Source organism: Anolis sagrei, chromosome 5, assembly GCF_037176765.1.
Source record: "Anolis sagrei isolate rAnoSag1 chromosome 5, rAnoSag1.mat, whole genome shotgun sequence".
Classification (NCBI taxonomy): Eukaryota; Metazoa; Chordata; class Lepidosauria; order Squamata; family Dactyloidae; genus Anolis; species Anolis sagrei.
The window spans coordinates 128,755,007-128,779,006 of record NC_090025.1 but is presented as its reverse complement, the minus strand read 5'-3'; the positions used below and the strand labels follow the sequence as shown (position 1 = coordinate 128,779,006).

Here is a 24,000-nt window from a genome sequence, read left to right as displayed (position 1 = left end):
ACTCAAGTATCCCATAAGCTTTTTCCCCAGAGGTCTTTTCTTTTAAACTGGAATAGGCGGGGACTACACGGGCTCATGGGGTAAATCTGAAAACTGAATTTCTGTAAAGCTGGCAAGAAAAGACAGTGTGCAAAGAGGAATACAAAATAGAAGGATGTCCTTTATAACACCGTGGGACATAATGCTTCCCCCCACTCTGGAATTGAAGTCTTTGGACTATGGGAGACCAGAGTTCAAATGCCTACTGAGCTATAAAAACCCACTGGGACACTCTCTCACGCACCACAACTATCCAAATTTGGCACATGACTCATGGTTTCTCTTTCACAATCTAACTTTTTCAGTAGCTTTTAAAATGTTCCCATTTTCTCTCCCCCTCCTCCTTTGTCCTTAGTTTCTTTCCACTCATGCAAATTTAATTCCAAGGGCTAAAGGATTCAGCACTCAATTATTGCTGTGATTCCCACAGCAAGCTGGCTTCAGAAAAGGCAAAAGCTGCACATCGCAAGTGTTGAACCTGACTCAGCACATAGAAGATGGCTTCGAAAGGCAGCAGATCACAGGAGCTGTCTTCATAGAGATGTCAGCAGCCTATGATACTGTGAACCACTGCCTCCTCCTGAGAAAAATGTATAATATCACAAAGGACTACCACCTCACCCGCCTCATAGGAAACCTGCTACAAAACAGGAGCTTTTTTGTTGAGTTCCAGGGCCAGAGAAGCAGATGGCGGAAACAGAAGAACTACCTGCGTGCTTGCTCCATCCATGTTCAACATCTATACAAATGACCAGCTACTGCCAGAAGGGACAGAGAGTTTCATCTATGCTGATGATCGTGCCATCACTGCTCAAGCAGGGAGCTTTGAGATGGTAGAACAGAAGCTTTCCGAAGCTCTAGGTGCTCTTACTGCCTATTACAGGGAAAACCAGCTGATCCCCAACCCATCTAAAACACAGACATGTGCCTTTCATCTCAAGAACAGAGAAGCATCCTGAGCTCTGAAGATCACCTGGGAAGGAATCCCACTGGAGCATTGCAGCACACCCAAATACCTGGGAGTCACTCTGAACCGTGCTCTTACCTACAAGAAGCACTGCCTGAACATTAAGCAAAAAGTGGGTGCTAGAAACAATATCATACGAAAGCTGACTGGCACAACCTGGGGATCACAACCAGATACAGTGAAGACATCTGCCCTTGCGCTGTGCTACTCTGCTGCTGAGTATGCATGCCCAGTGTGGAACACATCTCACCACACTAAAACAGTGGATGTGGCTCTTAATGAGACATGCTGCATTATCACGGGGTGTCTACTCCCTACACCACGTCATATCAGTATCTCAAAGATCTCCATTCTCAAATACTCATAGCCTACTATCACATTTGCCTTAGGATATATAAGCAATGCTTCTTTGGCCAACATGGTAATAAATGTTAGATTGGATCAGAAAAGAACGTTTTATGCCTCAAAATATCCATCTTCATACATAGGGAAAAGGTATCAAAACACTCAGAAGGTGATAGGCTACCAATGATAGGAACATTTCTTAACCTGTAACAATGATGTAAGTTAAGTAGAAGTAGAAAAAGCTTGAGTATAAATGCTTCAACAGTTGATTAGCAAATCAGTGAAAAGATATTACTGCTATGCTTTGATTCAAGTCAAAAAGGCAGGTATAATCTTAAGTAGTGACTTGAAATGTGTTTTTTGCCATATGACTCTCAGGAAAAGGATTATTTCTGAAAGAAATGTGTACTATATTTCATAAAAGCACATAAAGCTACTGAGTCACCATTTGCCTTGATGTACTATTCTTTAAAATATGTATTTCTATTTGGGAATATAGGTGTTATGAAAAAGCTTCATTTTCCGACACCAAGTCATCTTTGTTAGTGCAGACAAGCACCCAGGAAACTGTACCTATTATCCTTTAGGATAGAGAGTGGAGAAACTAACGCAAATATCAGAGAAAATAGAAGAGTGGTCCAGCATCTGAAGTCCAAAAAGGAAAGCATAGTCCTGAGCAGAGTTCAGTGCCCATAAGGAAATTATCACCATGAATAATCCAAGATAGATTTTCAGCTTTAGAGATCCTTCACATCAAACTTGGTTGCAAAGCAAGTCCTGGGAATTGTTTACAGTAATGAAATGGCTGAGATAATTTATAACCAATGGTAAATCGGCTCTTCACTCAATATTTTCCTTTCAAAGTGGTTCATGATCTTTCTTGCCCCTTTGCAATTGATGTTTTGGATCTGTGATGTGTTTACCTGATGAAGTGCCTGTGAATCTTCCTCATGACCTGCAGGAGCGGCATGGGATAGTGCGAGACTGTTTCTCCCAGTGCCATGACAGGACGGCTAGCTTTCCCTGACTCCAAACGGAGCTTGTTATTTTGTTTGTCTTCTGCATCATCTGAGGAGGTCTTCTTTAGGTAGGATGTGAAATGGGTGCAAAGCTCTTATAGTTCCTGGGGTCAATTTTCTACCTTTGGGACCTCAAGCTACCAAAATAGTGCTTCTTCAAAAATAGAAGTAACCTTAGGTCTGCTTCTGGTTGTGATTAATCCCACTATCACAAAAAGGCAGTGCCATTGTTGAGTAGTATAGTTTGCTCAGTGCAAATGTCATTGTTTTTTTATTGGAAATGTTTAACATTGAGCATATTTCTTTTCTGAATTATGCTTATAGATTTGAAACACTGTTTCAAACAAAATGTTTTGAATGGCAGGACTTGCCAATAAGAAATATTTTTATTATAAAAACAAAATATACTTAAGCTATTCACTTGTTACAGTTTTAGGATGGATTCCTAAGGAGGTGGCTTGTGTCCAGATACTCGAGATGGAATTTAGTTCTGAACTATAAAAAATGAAGATCTGGTCAAACTAGGGTCTTTCCATACATCCATATAACCCAGAATATCAAGGCGGATAATCCACAGTATCTGCTTTGAACTGGGGCCCCTTTCCACACAGCTGAATAAAATCCACATTTCTGCTTTGAACTGGAATATATGTCAGTGTGGACTCAGATAGCCCAGTTCAAAGAAGATATTGTGGGACTTCTTGTTTTGATATTCTGGGTTATAGGCTGTGTGGAAGGGCCCTGGATTATCTGAGTCCACAGTGCCATATAATCCAGTTCAATGTGGTTTTTCTGCAGCTGCGTGGAAGGGGCCCTAGATTATATATTTATCCGTTCATTTTGCAGAGGAGAATCTCTCCTCCCATTGAAAGATACCTCTTTGTCATGAAATTTTTTCCTCATCTATGTGTTTTGCGTGTAGTATGTTTTTTGTGATTGATCACTGGAAATATTTAATTTTCCAACAACATTTCTGATACACATTGTTCTAAGGAAACCCCCTTGATGAAGGAAAAGCAAATTAATCATAAGGAATATGTATTTTCCTGAAAGTTTGAGTCAATGCTATTATACAGGTATTTTTGTTTAACAGAATCAGCTGTGCCATATGTTGACATAGTTAGGATCTGCTGTAATACATAATGTTTGTACCTTATAAACCCTAAAGGAAATGATCATGGCTCAAAAAAAAAATCTAGCTTTTTAAACGGTGACATCCCCTGGCACAAAAACCTCCTCATCCTTGTAGGATGGTCATAGCAACAGTTAGATATTTCATCCCAAGATATACACTATTTTTTTCCAGTGGAGAAGAACCTGAAAAGAACAGAGAAAAGTTGGCTATCCAGATAGGCCAATCATTCTGGTAAAGGTTTGCCTGTTCTGTTTTGGAATTCCTCCTGTTTGCACGTGAATGTATGTCTTAAATATACATAGGGAAAGGCCTTGTCTAGGAGGCACATAAGATATAAATTGATATTTCAGTGGGCATGCATAGCTTATAATATCTAGGAGGAACCATGGACTAGGATTCTGGGAGACCAGTTTAAATCCTTGCTTGGCCATAAAGAACTAATTGGATAACCATGGGCATCACACTATCTCAACCAAAGATGTAATTGATAAGCCTCCCATGAATACATCTGGTCAAGAAAACTCTATGATAAGGTTGCCATAAGCTGAAGTCAGCTAGAATGTACATAATAAGAAAATATATATGGTAGAAGTACCATAAGCTACAATCAAATTTATGAGTTGGGAGAGTCCCCTGTAGTTCTGCTCATTCATTTCACATTTCCATTGTTCTCAAAGTGTGGCTGGTGAGTGTAACATTCAAAAGAGAGATCCCTCTATACACAAAGAGGATATTCTCATCTGTTTATAAAGATGAAGATCTTGGTCAAGTAGGGGACATAAGACTTGACAATGAGTGGCAATGACAACCCATTTCTTACTTCTAGTATGTGATTTATTTTTTAAAGCTAACAGCATGGTGGCCATCACATATTTAATATCATGTGTCATTAAGCAAGCCAGTTTTGTTTTCATTATGGTCACCAAGAGTACATAGTTTCAGAGTGATGCCTTCTCACTGATAGTGGTTAAAATAGTTTAAGAAAGAGAATATGGAAGCAGAAGAATTTTTTGACTGCATTATGTGAGAGCATGATTTTGTGGCTATTTGACTTTGCTCAACAATAAAATAAAGTCTGGAATCACAGATGAATCTGATTATCCTTTTATGAATGAAATTTTAAAATATTATGTTTTCGGTTGTGAGCTTAAGCCAACTTTCTTCTACTAGTTTTGCAAAATTGTGTTATCCATCGAATAAAGTGCTCCTTCTAATAAAGTGCTCTAATAGGCCACTGGTTTCTATCTTAGAATAAATTTTATATTTTGTACACACAAAAAACTTCAAATGCTTTATTGACAGTGAAACTGGTACATTTTATTTGCCTTTATTACATACTAGCCATCCCCTGCCATATGTTGCTGTGGCCCAGTCTGTGTATATGTGTTTTATGTGTGTATACATGTGTGTGCATATATTTGTGTATATGTGGTCTTGTGCATGCGTTGTAATGTGTGTGTGTGTGTGTGTGTGTGTGTGTGTATATATATATATATATATATATATATATTGCTTTTTAAGTCTCTTCCATTGTATTTTTCAGTGTTTTTAGGTGTGATGGTCACTCCTTGGCCTGATAGGTGCATTGTGTCCGAATTTGGTGTCAATCCGCTCAGTGGCTTTTGAGTTATGTTAATCCCACAAATGAACATTACATTTTATTTATATAGATTTTATTGTGTTCAAAGAGATTTATTCACAAGTTCTGCCTGTTCTATGGTCTGTATATCAAAAGATAGATTTTATTAACATAAAAGAGGATACTTTTTGGAACACAAAAACAATAGTCAGGATCACAGCTGAAGAAGCATAACATAAAAAGCCCACATGGTGATATGCACCATTGCCCCTCAACTCTCTTGTTTGGTGTCATCTTGTTTACTCACAACCCCACATCATGGCGGGCAGGAGGTGGCAAAGAAGTGTCCAGCAATGCACCTAGACACCCCCAAAAGGTGATTTTCCAGTAACTTTGATGGAGGTCACACAGTATGTCATTGTCATTGTTTGCCCAATTATAGGCACATCGCAGGATGCTTCTCTCCAACTTCCATTCCCTGCCAACCACTAAATGTCCGTGAAAGGAACGCATAGAAGCAAAGTGACTTTTGAAGAGGTTGGGGGTCATTTCACATAGAAATTCCTCTCTTTGTATTAGCAAAAGGGGGGAAATGTCAGCTTTAGCATATGCCACAAACAAGATGCCAGCAACTGTTCAATTGTTGTGCCTCATAAAAACCCATGCCATGGAATCAACGGTATATAACAACATGTGACGGTTAGGGAACTAATAACTTTCTTGATATTCATTGGCCATGATTGGCCTTGCTATCTAGGTTTTTTTGGAGAGTTGGGGTCCAACAACATTCAGAAGACTCTATATTCCTGAAATAGAGGAAGTAAGCAGAAAAGTAGTTAGGAGGTCACAAAGTCTTGTTCCCTTTGATTACAGAGACCATTTTTATTATAGAACAGTCCTTTCCATCATCAGCTGTCATGCCACATTTCCCTCTTTCTTTCTCTTATGGTGTGCAGGTGCTAGCTTTGATAATTGTGTTTTCCATCATTCCCCTTTCTTCAGGGGTAATCTTTCCTAATGTTTTACTGACCTGCCAAGCTTCTGTGTTACCTCATTTATCATAGTCATGTGCTGTAGAAGGAAGTGTTTGAGCAAAGTGATTTATTCAATACTCAGGATTAGTTCATTGCCCCTGTGATATGTTGAGTGACTTTTCACTACTGTTTCTTAATTGTTACTCATTGTGGGAAAGGAAATGGTGTAATAGATTGCTTTGGATAATCTGCTGGGACCAGTTCGATCTGGAATCTACTCATTTGGCTTTACCAGCTCCCAACTGATTTTCAGTTTATATGTGAAAGCTACCTCTATGCCATCAACCATCAAACTACCAGAAAATTATGTTTTCTATCTGCCATCTGCCAGAAGGCATCCCTTAATCAGCTTTTGAAAGATGTAGTGATTAATAAGAAAAGGAGACCCAACATTAAATTCACTTCTGAAATTAGAGCAACAAATGTGCTGAAATTATATTGAAGTCAATTTAGCTTCCCTTAGGATTTTCAGAGAGACTGGATTGTTAAGTAGTTTAAAAAAAGCAAATTTACCTTCCTTTCCTTTTGTCCCTCAACCCCCCCCCCCCCCCAAATGTGCATTAAATATAAGTGTGGAAAAATATTTAACTAAGTAAATTATCAGGAATTCTAACCTTAAAACAGCAGTACTTAATTGGTTTTCAAAAGCCAAACATCCTTTGCCAGTCTTCTTTTGTGGGGTTGATTCACCTCTCCTTGCTTTCTGATTATGTTAATAACTATCATTTGACAACATTTATTTATTTATTTACTGTATTTATTTGTATACCACCCTTCTCAGCCCTCAGGGTGGTTTACATTGGCAATGATTTGATGCCCAAAAACACCATAAAACATTTTAAAACATTAACACATAATATAAAACCATAACAAGATTATTAAAACATAGATCATTTGCGTCTCTTAATAAAAAACATTGTCCCATCTCATCATCCAGTCGTTCCAATTCCTATGTCTTTTACCTTGCATTTTCAAACGCTTGCTCAAACAACCAAGTCTTGACTCTTTTCTGAAATGTCAAGAGGGAGGGGACTGATCTAATGTCTCCAGGAAGGGCCTTCCATAGCCAAGGGGCCACCACTGAGAAGGCCCTGTCTCACATCCCCACCAAACGTGTTTGTGACGCAGGCGGGATCGAGAGCAAGGCCTCCCCGGATGATCTTAATGTCCTAACATATACCCTAGAAATAATTTATCATCAACTTTGAACCTAATATTGAAACTGAGTGCTTATTTTTCTGGTCAGTTATCAAACAATGAGACAACAATTTATCTCCCCTTCTGATTCTGGAGATGCAGCTTCTACTTTGGAGGGGGTGGGGGGAACCCAACTTCAGATACTCAGCCCTTTTAGATATTTTTTGAATGTCTTTCAAAAAAAGTAGCAGGTCGAGGGGGGGTGGGGTGGGGATCAGAGTCATTATGGAGGTAAATCAAGTGATGATCCAGTTCCATAGCTTTCATGATCCTTCACCACTTCCTCCATCATTCACTACTTTCTCAACATCATAAGGAAACATCTGGAGTGATAACATCTTAACTATTGATTTTAGCTGATTTCCAGCTGATTTGGGGAGGGGGGGGGTTGACATGTTCTAGGGTATATGGAGAACTTGATGGAACGTTTTTCAGTGGTTTTGAGCTGCTGTGCTTATGATAAATGAATAGATGTGACTCTAGGAATGAGAGACCTTCAATTCACCCCATCCCCCACTGCCCGGCTAAGCTCTTTCAGACACAATACTGTTGCTTCTCTAATTCAGTCTAAAATGTAGTCTTCTTCTTTTCCTACTGTGGTCCACTTTACCAAACATTAAAATATTTCTGGTGAGTGTCTTATGCCATAGCCAAAATACCGTACATCAAACTCAGTTTAGTCATCTTGGCTTCTGGAGAGATTTCAGATCTGATTTATTGTATAACCCATTTATTTGTCTTTTCAGCAGTCTGCACTATCTATGGAATTCTTCTCTAGCACTATATTTCTTCCTATCAACTTCTTTTACTGTCCAGCTTTCATAACCATAAATAGAAATAGAGAGTTTGGGTATGTGCCATCCTAACTTTGGTATTCAGGAAAATAATAATATTAATAATATTTTTTATTTCTTGGCCACCTCTCCTCACAGCTTGAGGTAGGTTACAACATTGCTAAATCACCTAAAAACATTCTTTAAAATACATATATTAAAACATATAATCATACTTCAGGATCGTATCCAGAGCTGCCCTTCTAAGTACTAGTCATCTGATATTTTTTTACAGCAGTCTACACATTGAGTAATATGGAAAATCTTAAACTATATGAAATCCTTTATCATCTAGGTTAAGGTCATGTAAATAATCTGTAGTCATTATGCAAAATTATGTGATGTAAAATATCATACTGAATTTCAGGAAATGCTTTTTATTCTACACACACACACAGACATAGGGTTTTTCTTTGTATACATAAAGATAAAATTAAGAAAAGGGAAGCAGTATGATAGGAAATGGGTTTTGGTAGGTTTTGAGTAGGGTAGAGTAGATAGGGTTGGGATTGGAGATTACTAGGTTTGAATCTCGGAAAAGTAGAGAAGGGGAGGAGAAGATAAGGGAGGTAAAAGTTTGTAGTCTTCCAATCTTATTCTTCATGGTTGTCTAATAAACTCTAACCTCTTTTTTCTTTTCAACATGTGCTTCTCCTTTTCTTACTTCTTCATTGGGAGTATATTCCTTGTACTTATCTAATAAAGTTATAGTATTATCATTCTTTTCTCTAAGTTCATATAGTCCTTAAATAGTTGCCAGTGCTTTCATTTACTTGCACTGCCCTGATTCTGTGAGTTACTAGAATCAAACAGAAGTTTCATTAGACTATATCAATCCTGCCTTGAAAGATTTTTTTTAAAAAAAAATCTATGTGGCAGCCTGTGAGGCACCATGCCTCTACCCAATGCTCTGGTTCTCTGGCTCCTATAGTAAGAAGTGATGGGAATTTCAGTATAATAAAATCTGGAAATGGGCCACAATTCCTCCATGCCAAATTTGTGCATACATGCTTATGTATTTTCTCTCCTTGAAGAGAGAAGATGGAGACAGAGAGTAGGAAGAAGAAAGGAGGGGAGGAAATAGATTGAGGAGGATACTTCCTTACTTTATTTTGGACATCTCTTGGTGAGAGGTCTCCATTTGCAACAATCCAACAGAGATCTTCTCCTCCTCAACCAGCTATCAATATGTGCCTTCTTAATTTGCCAAAGCATGCATCTTAACTTTTTTTCAAGTATAACTGTTATGAGTGATGCGGGACTTTTATAATATAAATAAAATGTAAAACTTCAAAGCATTCTGGCTTAGATTTGCTTGAAGCATATTTGAGAATAGACTGTAAACATGAACAAAGAGAAATGCCTGCTATTGACTAACGAGTCAAGTATGCTTTTCATTAGCCTTCTCCCACAACACATATGTAAACCCCTGCTACATTTCCGTGGAGGGCAGGAACTAATTGGGCCCATGGCATTATGTGGGAGAACAACCTCCCGGAGTAGGCTAATGCTATTCGTGTGCCTGATGCTGTCTCTGCCTCCTTTCCAACTTTTATCAGAATATATTTAGTTCAAAGGACTCTTCCAGATGCTTACACACCCAGAGGACTAATTCAAAGATCCAGAGAACTAGCTCAACAGGAACTGATTTACACAATATTTTTAATGATTTGCAGTAGTCATTTAAGAACGCACATGTACACACCCAACAGAGATCAGTTTGGTTTGCAATTATATTCTATACTTGTTGATCCTATTAGACTGGGTTGATTTAATAGAGATCATTGACAAAGAAAATAGTGTAAGAAATAATCTTACAATAATATATTTGGCTATGGGAAAGTACATTGTGGTAAAATGTGAGTAAAACTACTGCTTCTCTCATCTATTTGGAATGCATCTTCACATTTATGTCACTTCAAAAAAAAAAATTCTTGTAGTGAAAGGCCTAAGAAAATTTGGCCTCAAGAGGTTGGTGGATTGCTCTTCCCAGAAATACTCAGTATAGCTAATGCTAGGAACACTGGCACTTCATGCAGTTATGCCGGCCACATGAATTTGGAGGCATCTGCAGACAATGCCAGTTCTTCGGCTTAGAAATGGATATGACTAGACTTAATATCAAGAGAAAACCTTTACCTTAGGAAAACGGGGAGTTGCAGTCTAACATCTGGAAGGCCACATTAGGCTATCTTTGATTTGGAGATATGTTCTAACATTTTCCAGTGGTGAAGCAAATACAGGTTGAGTACCCCTTATCCAAAATGCTTGGCACCTGGGGTGATTGGAATATCAGAGCTTTTTAAATTTTGGAATATCTGCGTTTGATTATATGTACATAACAAGATATTTTGGAGACAGGATTCAAGTCTAAACATGAAATTCAGTGTTTCATACACACTTTAAACACATTGGCTGAAGGTAATTTTATATGCAACATTTTTATTAATTCTGTGCATCAGACAAAGGTTGTGTTTATTCAACCATCAGAAAGCCAAAGTGTTTTTGGTACCCATATGGACAATTTTGGAACAGTTTGGAATTCCAAATTCTGGATAAGGTATGCTCAACCTGTGTCTGCTTGCTTCCCCAAAGAGGGCAAATAGCGCTGTACAATAAGCATTATTCTAATGTGAAATATGTCACATTTTGTTCAGTAAGCAAATAAGATGTACAGTAGGTATTGTGACTCAGCTGGAATCACAGACTGTCTCTGATGAGGATGATGGGACTCAGGTTCACAGTTTGGTTCAAGATGTCCCTGTTATAGATGATGAAGAAGTACAGTTTCCCACAGCAAGGCATGAGAGTGTTGACAATGAAAATATCCAGGTGCAGATTGATTCAGAGAAGGAAGATAATTCTCAGCCTGATAATGAGCAAGCAGGCTGACACTAACAACCAGACTGACCTTGACGAAATGGGAACCTTAGATCGGGCTGACCATTTAGAATTCCAAGTCCGAAGGAGTGAAAGGATAGCTAACAAGAGGGAGGCCAGGGAGGCCAGGGGCCAAAGAAATGCCTTCATGTTTTGCAAAGGATATTAAGGCATGTGTGAGAGACCAAATCTTTGTCAAAGCAACTTTGCATTCTACTAAGAAGTTTGCCTATGCTTGTCTGGATTTAGCTTGCAGTTTTCTGTTCATGATTTCAGGGCCTTGTCATGTTCTCTTGGGTTTTTGCTTTGCTGATGCCTTTTTGGATTAAGCTTCAAATGCTTTAGGATATTGATCTGTTGGAACATTAGCCTTTGCTTTGATGAACTTTTAACCTTTTATTTTCAATAAACTATAAAGACTTCTGGCTATGTGTAGTTTGGTGTCTTCAGCAAGATGAATCTACTCTGAGGTACAACAGTAGGGAACAAGACTTTTTGTAGTTAACCATTTGGTCTTTGATCAAAAACAAGGTTATTTCTTAAAATAAAGTCATGAAAAATAGAAATAATTAGAAAATTAAAACGACAACTGTTCTTTTTCCATTTTTATAACCTTGTATTCATGGTATGTTATTGGGACCAGCTACTTGACCGATCAAAAACATGTACAAACTAGGGATGGAAATAATATTGGAAAATGTTCAAAAATGATCAAACATTTTCCCTCTCTGCTGAGAAATCCTGAAGGGAAGAATTCTGGATTGTTGGCAATCAACACAGTTTAAGACTAATTTTGCACAAAATTGGCATGTGGTTGCTTTGCACAGAAAACCTCATTTTCTGTACAGGAAGTTCTATTTCTATGTAGAAATATTGCTTTCTAAAAATAATTTTAAAAATGCTATAATTGGAGACTTACCGTGTACAAAGTTTACACATGGTTGATTCGTATGGAAACTAGCATATCTTTTTCTTTGTGGGGTACAGGATAAAGCTTTTTCTTTACACACAAAAAATATATATTTCTCCACAGACACATTATTGTCTATTCACAAATAGCTTCTCTGTGTAGATTTTTTTATTTGCAAAACAACCATGTGAAATTTGTTTTTCACAGAATAGATGCCAAAATGGGAGTAGACTTTGAAAAGTTTAGTTTTGGAAAAAAATTACTAAAATTATGGTATTCATTGGTTCATTGAGAAGAAAATTAGCAAAGAATTACATTCCTGTTTCAACTTTTTACATTGTAAATTTGTACACAATTGTTTCAGTATAGAACAGTTACATGAAAAGACCAAGATAAAAACTAAGGGTACATGATTATACCATTTATGACCTATTATACTAACTGTGGCATGTGTACATGGCTCCAGTGTCAACATTGAATGTTTTTCAAAATAGTGGTGCAGTAAAGGAGAGGGAAGGATCTCATTCTGCTGTCATTGGGTGGATTTGTAATGTTATTGAAGAAAGGCCAAAATGTACCCGTGTAAGGCATTCCGATAAAACTGGAGACAGCCTAACTCAATAGAGTTATAAACTACCATACAAATTATGGTGGCATCTACTTCTCATTTGCTTTGTTACATTAATCATTTCAATATATTGGAGTTAATCCATCTGCTCACAATTTATTTCTTTGTAACGAGATCCTATTTCACTTTTTATGGCTCACTCTGTCTAATCTTATTAGTATACTTTTCATGGTGAATTTTAATCATTTTTCATCATACCTTGGTCTTGAAGGAAAATGGACATAAACTGACTAAACAGAGTTGAAATGACTTTATGAGGAATTCATCTCTTTCTCTTTTTGAAATAATACAATTGGTTTCAGAAGATAATTTCATTGTGACCTGATTAAAATGAGATAGCACGGTACACTCGCAAATGAATATAGCAAAAATATTACAGTTCCTCTAATCTTCAAATATGACTGCCATGTTACCAGATTCAACTGAGGCTTGGCATGACTTTCCCTTGAGATGGACCACCATCACTTTGAAGTTGCATATAGATTTTTTGCCTTAGAGAAGTGAATGTTATATAAGGTAACTACAGAGTATATGTTTCATGTGTGATATACACATATTTTTTCTGTTTCATATTTTTTTCAGATTGTACTTGTAGATATTCAGCCTTGCCATCAATGAATGCTAATAATAGTTGGCAATAGTCTGAATTAGAGAGAATGGCATGGCAGGCACACAAAAACACTTTTTAACTCTTTTGGATTGAATAGTGTACATGTTTGTATGAACACGTGTGTGTATATTTTTAATGGCTGTCTTACAGAAAAATAAGGCCAAAGGTAACATATAAATATGCAAATTGTTTAAGTGCATTCTCATGGTACCTTCTTTAAATGATGCTACTAAGGTTGATGAATACAGAAGTTGCACTGGATACATCCCAAGGAACTCATGTCATTCAGAGACTACGTAGCTTCAGAGCAGTATTATGAAGACTGTTGGCACCAAAATGAGTACATCTGAATATTTCCCATTTTAAATTACATGTTAGAAAATGTGGTTTTAATTATGTCAGCATATCGTTATTAAGCACCCAAAATATATTGGCACGCTTCTGCATACCATAGTTTCTCTGGATAACATGATCCCATTATTTCACTTAGAAATTGGACTCAGATAAATACTGACTGTGGAAACATGATATTGAAATGTAAACCACTTTAATATATTGAACTATGTCACTGTTATGGGTGAATGGATGGAAAGCTAGGCAGCTCGTTTGACAGGCAACAGATAGAGACCATCATTTACCAGAACCCCATCTCAAAATTTATTTCATGTATCTTTATGTATAACTAGCTAAATAGCAGAGGCACTAAGAAATTTTGTTACTGAATTGTGAGAGTGAGTATTAGGACACCAGCAAGAATATCTGATGTACATTCGGATGAATGAACATCTGTGCAGATGTGCATTGGTGTGTGATTTGCATTGAACACTTTGCCAGCTCTGCTACATAGAAAGATACAGCAGCCTTCTAGTGTAGTAAGACATTAAGTCCAGTCCCGTGACATTAAGTCCAGTCATGTCCGACTCTGGAGGTTGGTGCTCATCTCCATTTCTAAGCTGAAGAGCTGGCGTTGTCCATAGACACCTCCAAGGTCATGTGGCTGGCATGACTACATGGAGTGCCTTTACCTTCCTGCCAGAGTGGTACGTACTGATCTACTCACATTTACATTTTTTTTGAACTGCTAGGTTGGCAGAAGCTGGGGCTAACACCGGGAGCTCACACAGCTCCTTGGATTCAAACCTGTGACCTTTTGATCATCAAATTCAGCAGCTCAGCGGTTTAACCTACTGCGTCACTGGGGGCTCCGTGCCTTCTACCGTATATGGATGTTACAAAACTGGCCAGTTTTAATTTCTACCTAAGTCTAATTATGAAGATGTAATACCCATACAGGATTCTGGCCATTGTTGATGGAGAATGCTAGAGGAGTTCTGTTGTTTTTCTAGTTGAACAAGTGTTGGCTTTCTTGTTCTTGTGGTTCCCAGGCACAAACTCCATCAGAGGTATTCCTTTGGCATAATCTAGAATTAGGTGTCCAGAAGTGTAACATGTTTGTTCTAGTGGAATGATGCCATTAGAAATTGATCAACATGGCCAGATATCCTTCTTCCATATATCCATGAATATGGCTTTTAAAGACATTTAAATTATGATTCTTCTCAATCCTTATTAAATTAGCTTGTTCGACTTCAAGTAATTTCTCACATATCACAGTCCTTCAGCAAACATTCCATGGGATTTTCCTGACAACATTTGTTCAGCGAGAGTTTCCATTGCTTTCCTGAGAGAGTGTGATTTGCCCAAGTCGCCCAGTGGGATTCCATGACTGAGTGGGGATGTAGACCCTGGTTTCCAGAGCTCTAATCCAACACACTGGCTTTCTTCAATAGATTACATGGATTTGATCTAATACGACCTGGCTAAAAGAATTTATAATAATCTAATTGAGAGTATTCCTTTTTAAAAATTACCTTTTAAAACCTTTTATGACAGTCAGTCTACAAAATGCTTTAATGTGGAATCATCGAGGGAAAACCTTTGGGGAAACCTTTAAAGTGTTTGGTCTTTTCGAGTACTGCCAATGTGATTCAGACTTCAATTCTATATCCATTTACCTATGAATAAAACCAGTGGACAAAGCAGAGTTTATTCCTGAGAAGATACAGCTATGAATACACTGTAAGTGAGCCCAAATCCTACTATGTCCGTTTAACTAGATGCTCGTTTCCTGTCCTATATCAACCCTTCTGAGTTATGACCATATAATCACACTATGTCAGCCTAGCTTTCTTTGAAATCAGCCCAGACATTTTAATGGTAGTCCTTCTGCCTGCCTACCTTTTAAAAATGAAAGTGTCTAGAAAAAGATAATCTTTCCTTTGCTTGCCTCTCATCCTTGCAGTGACTCATATGTTTGACAGTCTTGAAGGTTTTGTCAACTTTCATCTTGGGATAAAGCATTAGCGATGTTACAGTACTTGTAAGGAACTTGACCTACCCACATACTCTTAATAAAATCCTTAGGGTAACAGAATATGAAGCTAAAGTGAATGTGAATGTCTGACCTTTGGCCCATCCATTTTACAAGAAAATATTAAAACTGCCTTTGATCATAATGCATAGGCTCCCCTTTGCACATTGCATACTTCCTGCCCAAGACTTCTGTAAGAGATTAGGAGTTAGATATTCCTTTAAATATAAGTTTTGTAATTTTTAAAACCAGCTGAGCTGAAAACTTCATGATAAATATGCTCTTAATCAACCCATGAAGCAGTTGAAAGCAAAGATTATTGTACATTAGCTCAACATCTGAAATGTTCAAAAGCAACAAGAAAATCCTTGTACAGTTTTCTCATGACACCTTGTTGACAACAGTCACAGTTTGTTCAGGAATTTAGAATTTCCCCATGAAGACTTTTCCAAAGATGAATAAAACCTTTGATGGGAGTGTTGGTGGTGCTGTTCTAGCCTTGACTTAATTCTGGACGTATGGGTTGCTCAGAGCCCCCCAATCTTTATCACAAAAAGGAGCTAAATGTAACTGCTAATCTAGGCAGAATAGACCTAGATAGAGTAAACCCACTGATTAATGGAACCAACATAATTTTTGTAGTATTTTTATTATAAGTTTCCAATAAAACAAATTTGCAATATTGGAACCTATACAAATTTTAACTTGCCAATGATCTGGGCAGTTCTACCCAGACACTAAATTCAATTTAAATAAGTAAATTAAACTGAACCGATTCTAATGTAGAGCACTTACACAAATACCCCAGGAACTGGTTTGAGACTCCAGTGGTGACCACAATATCTTCTGTGTATCAGAAAATTTTCATATCATAATACAGGGATTTTTTTAAAACTCAGGGCTTATTCCATTTGGAGCAACAACACAAGATAATGCTTGTTGAAGTCCTTGAAGTTCTATTCCATAATTCAAAATTATCTACATTCCTTTACAAATATTCTTTTTTTGCTATAGTGAAAACTTCAAAATTATCTGTCTGTCCTCTAAAAGGCCACTCTTCTTCTGCTGCTTGTTATCATTTCTGTATATAGTTTCAGTAGATTTATTTGTTTTGTCTGGAATAGTTCTAGTCCATTAGTTAATATGTTTCAAAAGTACAATGACAGGACTGTTTGCTCCATGTTTATCTACAACAATAATTCGTTTGATACCATCCTACAAAATCCATAGATTTGCATTCATGACCTTATCATATGGGGACCCCCCCCCCCCCCCCGTGCACACAGCAATGCTTCCCTCATCACATGGGTATAAGTAATTTTTATATAAGCAAATATATTATTATAAATATGTACTACAAACACATTTGCTAACAATTACAATCAAATGAGACATACTTAGTTTTGCTTGCAAATGATTGCAACATTTACATTTTCTAAATCATTACAGTTACAAAACCAGTTGTGCTATTTCTTCATGTTTTTTCTTGTTTGGTTTCGATTACAAATACAGATATAGTTCCAAACATAATTGCAAATTCATATATCTCAGTTAATATATATCAAACTTTTCAAAATTTTCTTTTGTAATCACATGGGGGAAGCGTTGCCTGACTGGCATAGAAGTGTGCTGGCTCCATTAGGATATACACCAGTGTAAATCTGTCCTGACTCTAACAAATGGGTGTTGAATGGGAAAAACTAGAAGAGAAGAACCCATCCTTGTATTGTAATTCAGATGTCACACAACTGAGTTATTTCCATACATTAACCAACCATGTGTTCATATTTTAATTCAGGATTGTGGTTTGATAATCCATCCTGAGGAACCCTGTGGTTTGAAGCCTATCTCTGCTGATTATCTATCAACCATTTCACAGCCACAGTTAAAAGCATGTGAAGCGGGAGACATAAAAGGTGGGTTTCTAATATATTTTCTACCTGTACAGAAATAAATCCATAGTCCCATCGGAATAGATGGTCTTTTTAGTCTCTCACAGGAAGCCAAATGAGAGAGAGAGAAAAGCTGAGGCACCCCTGGTTGAACATAAATTTACATAAATGCTTACAACTTACTGCTGAGGGACACTTAAAGGAAAGTATCACACATACTAGTATCTCATTTGGCTATTCAACAGTTAATGACTTTATCAGAAATGCATGAATGGTGCCTGAAAAATTGGATCTGAGCCTTAATCAGCATGAAGAAAGATAACAAGATATATTTCTGCCCCTTCCCCACCTTGTCTGGGATGTTTAAGGTTTTTAAGATCAAGTCAGGGAGTTCTGTGGTTTCAGCTATGAATAAATTTTAATTGGCTTTAAGGGTTTTGCTTGTTTATTTTTCATACATATGTAAGACATCAATAATTGTCAGAAGCTAGGGCTGAGCTTGCCAAACATTTTCATGATGGTGATACATGTTTTAGACATGCATCATTTTGCAACACAGTAATTAAGACCGCTTTCTGCGCTGCCCTATATTCCAGATTATTTGGCAGTGTAACTTCATATAATTTGGGATCAGATCCTGGGATATAGGGGAGTGTAGATCCAGCCCTAATTTTCTAGCAAATCGGAGGTTAAACTGAATCTTTCTAAGAGATAACAGACAAAAATAAATTGTAATAATGAAATGTATGGAGACATAACATATCTCATGAAAATCTTTCTTTTATATATTTAAAAATATTTGATTTATTGCTTATTTTAAATAGATGCAGAAGTTTTTTGTTACATTTATATGACAAGCCTATATACTACAGTTTGCACACCCACATCTCATGACACACAGTTTGGAAAGCTTTGAGATACTCCCAGGGAGAACCTGGAGAGCCATACGATTTCTGGACCTCTTGCAGAAGAAAAACAATAATCAAAATTATTTTGCTTCCATATCCCTCTAAGGCCCTGCAGTTGACATGAAAGCATTTTTGCCTCCCTGGGCCATTCTAGGCACATAATATCTTGAAAACACTTCCTTATTTTTTAGGTGTAAAATATGGTTGTAATGTCCCTACAGGGTGTTTGGGAACATTTTGAGGCAAACCTTTTGACATGGAGAAGGGTGGCATTTGGGGGTCTCGTAAAAATGTCAGTGAAAGTCATGGGTGTGGTTGGCGCACTGCAGCTACCTGGGCCTCCCTTCTCCTAGGATATCTGGTAAATCCATAGCCATCAGGGTGACAAATTAACTCAGAGTATTACTTTTTTTCTTTGCCTCCTTCAGCTATTCTGTGTCTAATGTGATTTTCATCCTGCAGAACCTTTTCTATAAAATGGTACAGCACAAAGAGATCTCCTATTCAACTTGGATCCATAAAGTAGATTTGCTTCCCAAATAAATAATATTAATAACTTTATTTTTATATCCTGCCACCATCCCCCTGAAGGGACTTACATGGGGACCAAGCCCAGTCAAGCACAATTAAAAACATGACACAATAAAACAATAAAATGCATATAAAAACATCATTAAAACATAACCATCATAATCAACAATTAGTAATATATCCACTGCTTGCCATGCCCTCTTCTTAACAAGAAAAAAATACTCAAAATCCAAATGACAATTTGTTTTCTAGGGCAATGGATTGTGCCTTGTCTTAGTTGTTCTGACAACAGAACCTGTGACTGGAGACAAATAACATGGCAGCCACACAATTGTCAATATCCTGTTCTCAGCAAACCAGAACTGCAACAATGTGTAGAGAACAAAAAGGTATGTCTATGTCATAAATATGGAATAGGCTGGCTTTATGAAAAACATCCAACTTTTCACTGACATAATTGCCTTACATATATCTATATGGACACATGCTATATTTGTATAAGATTTATAGTACAGTGGAAATACCTAAATCCTACCCCTTTTAACTATGAGATTTTCCAGAAAGAAGAGAAGTCCCTGGAGGTATGGAGACCTCCCACTTCTTTCTATTATCCTTTGGTTTCGCTTGTCCCTCCCTTACTTACGTTCTTCCTTCTTCCCTTATGTGTTATATCCATGACCTCATCACATGGAAGGTTTGCCTATTCTTTTGAATAGGAGTCCACCAGAGCCCCTCAAATGATGCAGGGCTACTTCTGGCAGGGCTCCATTAGGCTCCATATCGGCAGCATGCTGGCAGCACAGAGGGACGGAGCTCAGAGAAACCATCATGTTCATCTTCAAAATAAAACGTTAATGCAGGAACAAAACTGGAGATTTTTTTGTATTTTTGTGTGTATGCAAAGCGATTATATAGCATTACAATTTTTAATAACCTTTCATTGGCAGCATCTAAACAACAAATACAATTAGCCCAGTTGTCATTTCTGTATAGGATGACATTTTCCAGATGAACCAGTGCTATGTGTTTTCATTCAGGATGAATACCCTTGCATGGACACTGTATCCTTTGCCAGTTACCTAATGCATGGCATTGTCTCTGGCTACTAATCTTTTTTCACATTCCTGTGTAGGTCTCAGATGGGGACCGCACTAGGCTGACTTTTCTTATAGTGAAGATTCTGTGATGGTTGCTTGGAAATGCAGTGTCGTCTTAATAAGCATGGTGTGACTGTCTAACATTTGAAAGCAATCTGTGGCTCAGGTACAATTATCTGGTGATGTAAGTAAGAAAAACACTATATGTTATCTAAATTAAGAAATTATTAATGGAAGTACACTTAAGAGCAAGTCTTTTGAGGTGGTAAAGAACTACACATGGCTGGAATTCTGTTGGCACTATACGCCAGTGCAAATAGCAGAAGGAAATGGCCATGAGAAGTATAAGACAAATTAGTTGCTCAGAATTGACAGCTTTTATATGCCTTCCCTCACCAGTACCACTGCGAGATGCTGAAAATATTGCAAATATGTGGACTATACAAATTCTGCACTAATTAGATAAAGGTTGATTATCCCTGATCAGAAAATTTTGGGACCAAAATAGCTTTGGATTTCAGATATCTTTTTAAATTGGGATACTTTTATTCACATATTTGTACATAATAAGGTACCTTGGAGATGGGATCCAAGTCTAAACACAAAATGCATGTATGTTTCATCTATATATAATTGAAAGGTAATCTTATACATAGTATTTTTAATCATTTTATGCATGAAACAAAACGTGTATATCATCATTATCATAGGCTGGATCTCTGCTGCCATGTAATCCAGTTTCAGAATGTAGATTAACTGCATTGAACTGAATTATTTGAGTCTACACTGCCATATAATCCAGTTCAAAGCTTTTAATATGAATTCTATAACTGGATAATATGGCCTCAGTCACCAAGATGAACGATTTTGGATTCTGTAATATTTTGGATTTTGGAATTCTAGTTGAAGGATCTTCATCTTGTTCATATGGATGTGTATATTCTTTAGGATGTCAAACTGGAGGAGCTTTTAATGGCTGTGTAAAAGAGAGAATTTCAGCAGGCGTTGCTTGTTAATTGATTGTTTGACAAGTAATACTACTGAATTTTTCATTTCTACACAACCATTGGAGAAGATAATGATATTGGGGAAAATGGAAGGAAAAAGGAAGAGGGGCCAACTAAGGGCAAGGTGAATGTATGCTATCCTTGAAGAGACTGGCTTGACCTTGAAGGAGCTGGGGGTGACTACAGTCGACAAGAAACTCTGGTGTGGGCTCGTCTATGAGGTCACAAAGAGTCGGAAGCAACTAAATGGATAAATAACACACACAACTATTAAAGTTACAGGAACTCTTTCCAGTTTTCGGACTAAAAGCCCCAATTCTCTGTGTAGTGTGCGTATTATAAATGGTTGCATAGTGGAATCATAATAAATGTTTGGGAAGAGACAAACAGCTAAACTATCAGCAAGTAATTCATCCCAAGCATTCTGACCATTTTGAAATATCTGACTTGGCCAAAACAAACAAAAACCACCTCAAAGTTATGTCAGCAAATTATTTCCGTGAAGTCAAGAAGAAATATACTGATGCTTGGAAAAGTAATACATTTGCTGCACTTACTGAGGAGCATGTAGATGTGGCTACCAATGAGTACAGTTTCTGTAGGAAGGAACCAGTGTATAAAGGAATTGACTGTTAGCTCACTGTCGCATCATTTTCTACTAATAGCTGTAATTGCCTTTATCTGGACTGCTTTTTCACTTTTCCTGCATGTGACATTGCGCTCGAGTTCTTTCTGTCAGCACTAACTCAGGACCACCTGTGGAGACAGAATAGACACAGATTGGCTGGGACATGAAAAGAGGCTATAAATTCCCATAAGCAATTTTATAAGAGAACCTATGTAGATTAATGGGGTGTTAGCCAAGTTAATCAGTCATTTGCAAAGAATGAAAGAGATTTGTGCTCGGGAAGGTGGGTTTCGGGTTTATAAAAAACTCATTTTGTTTCATATTGTATGTCAGTATTTTTCTTTGAACTCCCTATTAATGCAAACTGTATGAAGGCTATATTCCATCTGTTAGATGTATCCACTTGGGAACTGACATGGGTTTTAAGGACTGGGGTTGGGGAGTGAAATCCAAACAGAAAAATGCTTGAATTTCTTTTACACCAGTGTGACAAAAACCATATAAATTTACAGTTGATTAACTTTTACTGTTATAGTTCTATGATCTGCCGAAGCATAACACTCTAATTAGGGTACATGGTCACCTCTCAGATAAAAGTTAAAATAGCTCATGAATAATAAGAAGTTATTCAAATAACTAGGTATACATAATTGTATACTTAAATTGTAAGTGATCGGTGATGAAGCATATATTTTATTTATCTCGCTAAAAAAGCAATTTAAATTTAAATTTTGTAAGAAAATGCTCTCAGCAATGTATCATTAAGAGATGGAAATATGAAAAGACAATATTTGTTGAAGTACTTAAAATCCACTTGTTTAAATAGGAACACACACACATATACATACCTATGTGTCTCTCTCTCTCTCTCTCTGTGTATATATAAAAGGTAAAGGTTTCTCCTTGACATTAAGTCTAGTCGTGTCCAACTCTGAGGGGTGGTCCTCATCTCCATTTCTAAACCAAGGAGCCAGCGTTGCCTGTAGACACCTCCAAGGTCATGTGGCCGGCATGAATGCATGGAGTGCCATTACCTTCCTGCTGAAGTGATACTTATTGATCTACTCACATTTGCAGGTTTTTGAACTGTTAGGTTGGCAGAAGCTGGGTCTAACAGCGGGAGCTCACCCCGCTCCCCAGATTCGAAATACTGATCTTTCAGTCGGGAAATTCAGCAGCTCAGCAGTTTAATCTGCTGACTCAGGTCAGGTACTTAGGAATGAATTGTATGATTATTAAAGGTCAATATGGGTTCCCCAAAAACAAACCATGCCAGACAAATCTTAGTCCTTTTTGATAAAGTTACAAGCTTGATAGATGAAGGGAATGATGTGCTTGTATAATATCTTGATTTCCATCAGGCCTTTGTCAAGATAATAGAGGACATGCTTGTCAAATTTGCAGATGAGACAAAATTAGGTAGGGATGCTAATTGCCCAAAGGACAGGATCAGAATTCAAAATTACCTTCACAGATTTGAGATTTGGCTAAAACTAAGAAAATGCATTTCAACAGGGGAAAATGTACACTGCTACACTTAGGCAGAAAAAATTAAATGCCCAAATATTGGATGGTTGACACCTGGATTGAAAACTGTACATGCGACAGAAATCTAGGAGATCTCAGTACACCATAAGCTGAAGATGAATCCATGTGATGCATCAAGTATAAAAACCAATGTAATTCTAGGCTGCATAAATATGAGGATAATGTTAAAAGGAAAAATAATAGTACTGCTGAATTCCATTTTGGCCAAACTTCACCTGGACTACTGTGTCAAATTCTGGGCAGTGTAGTTCAAGGATACTGACACACTTGAACATGTCCAAATAAGAATATCTTGATAGTCAAGTTTAAATATTTGAAAGGCTTGTTCTATCTTCATTATAACATGTTTGAAAGGATGTCATGAAGATGGAGCAAGCACTTTTCTGCTGTTCCAGAAACTAGGATGTGTTGCAACACATTCAGACTGCAGCAGAAGAGATTCCACTGAAATGTTAAGTACTTGCTGACATAAGGGGCTGTTCAGCAGGGGGATACGCTGCCTTGTAATGTAATTGAGTTTCCTTCTTGAGAAGTTTTCAAACAGAAATTGGATAGCTATCTATCACGAGTCTTTGATTATATGTTTCTGCATGACAGGCAGTTCAGCTAGATGGCCTTTGGGGTTTCTTCCAACTCTATGATCCTATGATTCTATGTTATTATCAGCCCTTCTCTGACCAGGAAGCAAGGCTGCAACAACCAGAAGCAGGAACCCACAATTCTACACAGTTCCTTGTTGTGGCTCTTCTCACTGGTAGGAGAAAGCGAGAAACATCCCTCTCCTTGTGCTCAATTGGCAGCTTGCTCTCTTTTGCTGGATGCAAGTGCTAGTAGTTTAGGTT

The 24,000-nt window shown here is 37.4% G+C and overlaps 1 protein-coding gene across 6 annotated transcripts in view; it reads left to right on the top strand.

The window, feature by feature from the left end:
* Positions 1-24,000, top strand: part of CPED1 (cadherin like and PC-esterase domain containing 1) — a 130,632-nt gene that overhangs the window by 92,202 nt on the left and 14,430 nt on the right. For 4 of the 6 annotated variants that reach the window (XM_060777716.2, XM_060777714.2, XM_060777715.2 and 1 more), the window contains 2 exons: positions 17,346-17,463; positions 19,131-19,267. The exons of 1 other annotated variant lie outside the window; for it this stretch is intronic. In XM_060777716.2, coding sequence (XP_060633699.2) covers positions 17,346-17,463; positions 19,131-19,267 — 255 coding nt within the window. Of the gene's footprint in view, positions 1-17,345; positions 17,464-19,130; positions 19,268-20,010; positions 20,160-24,000 lie in introns of all 6 variants that reach the window. One more of the 6 variants, XR_009631603.2, reaches the window with a different exon arrangement.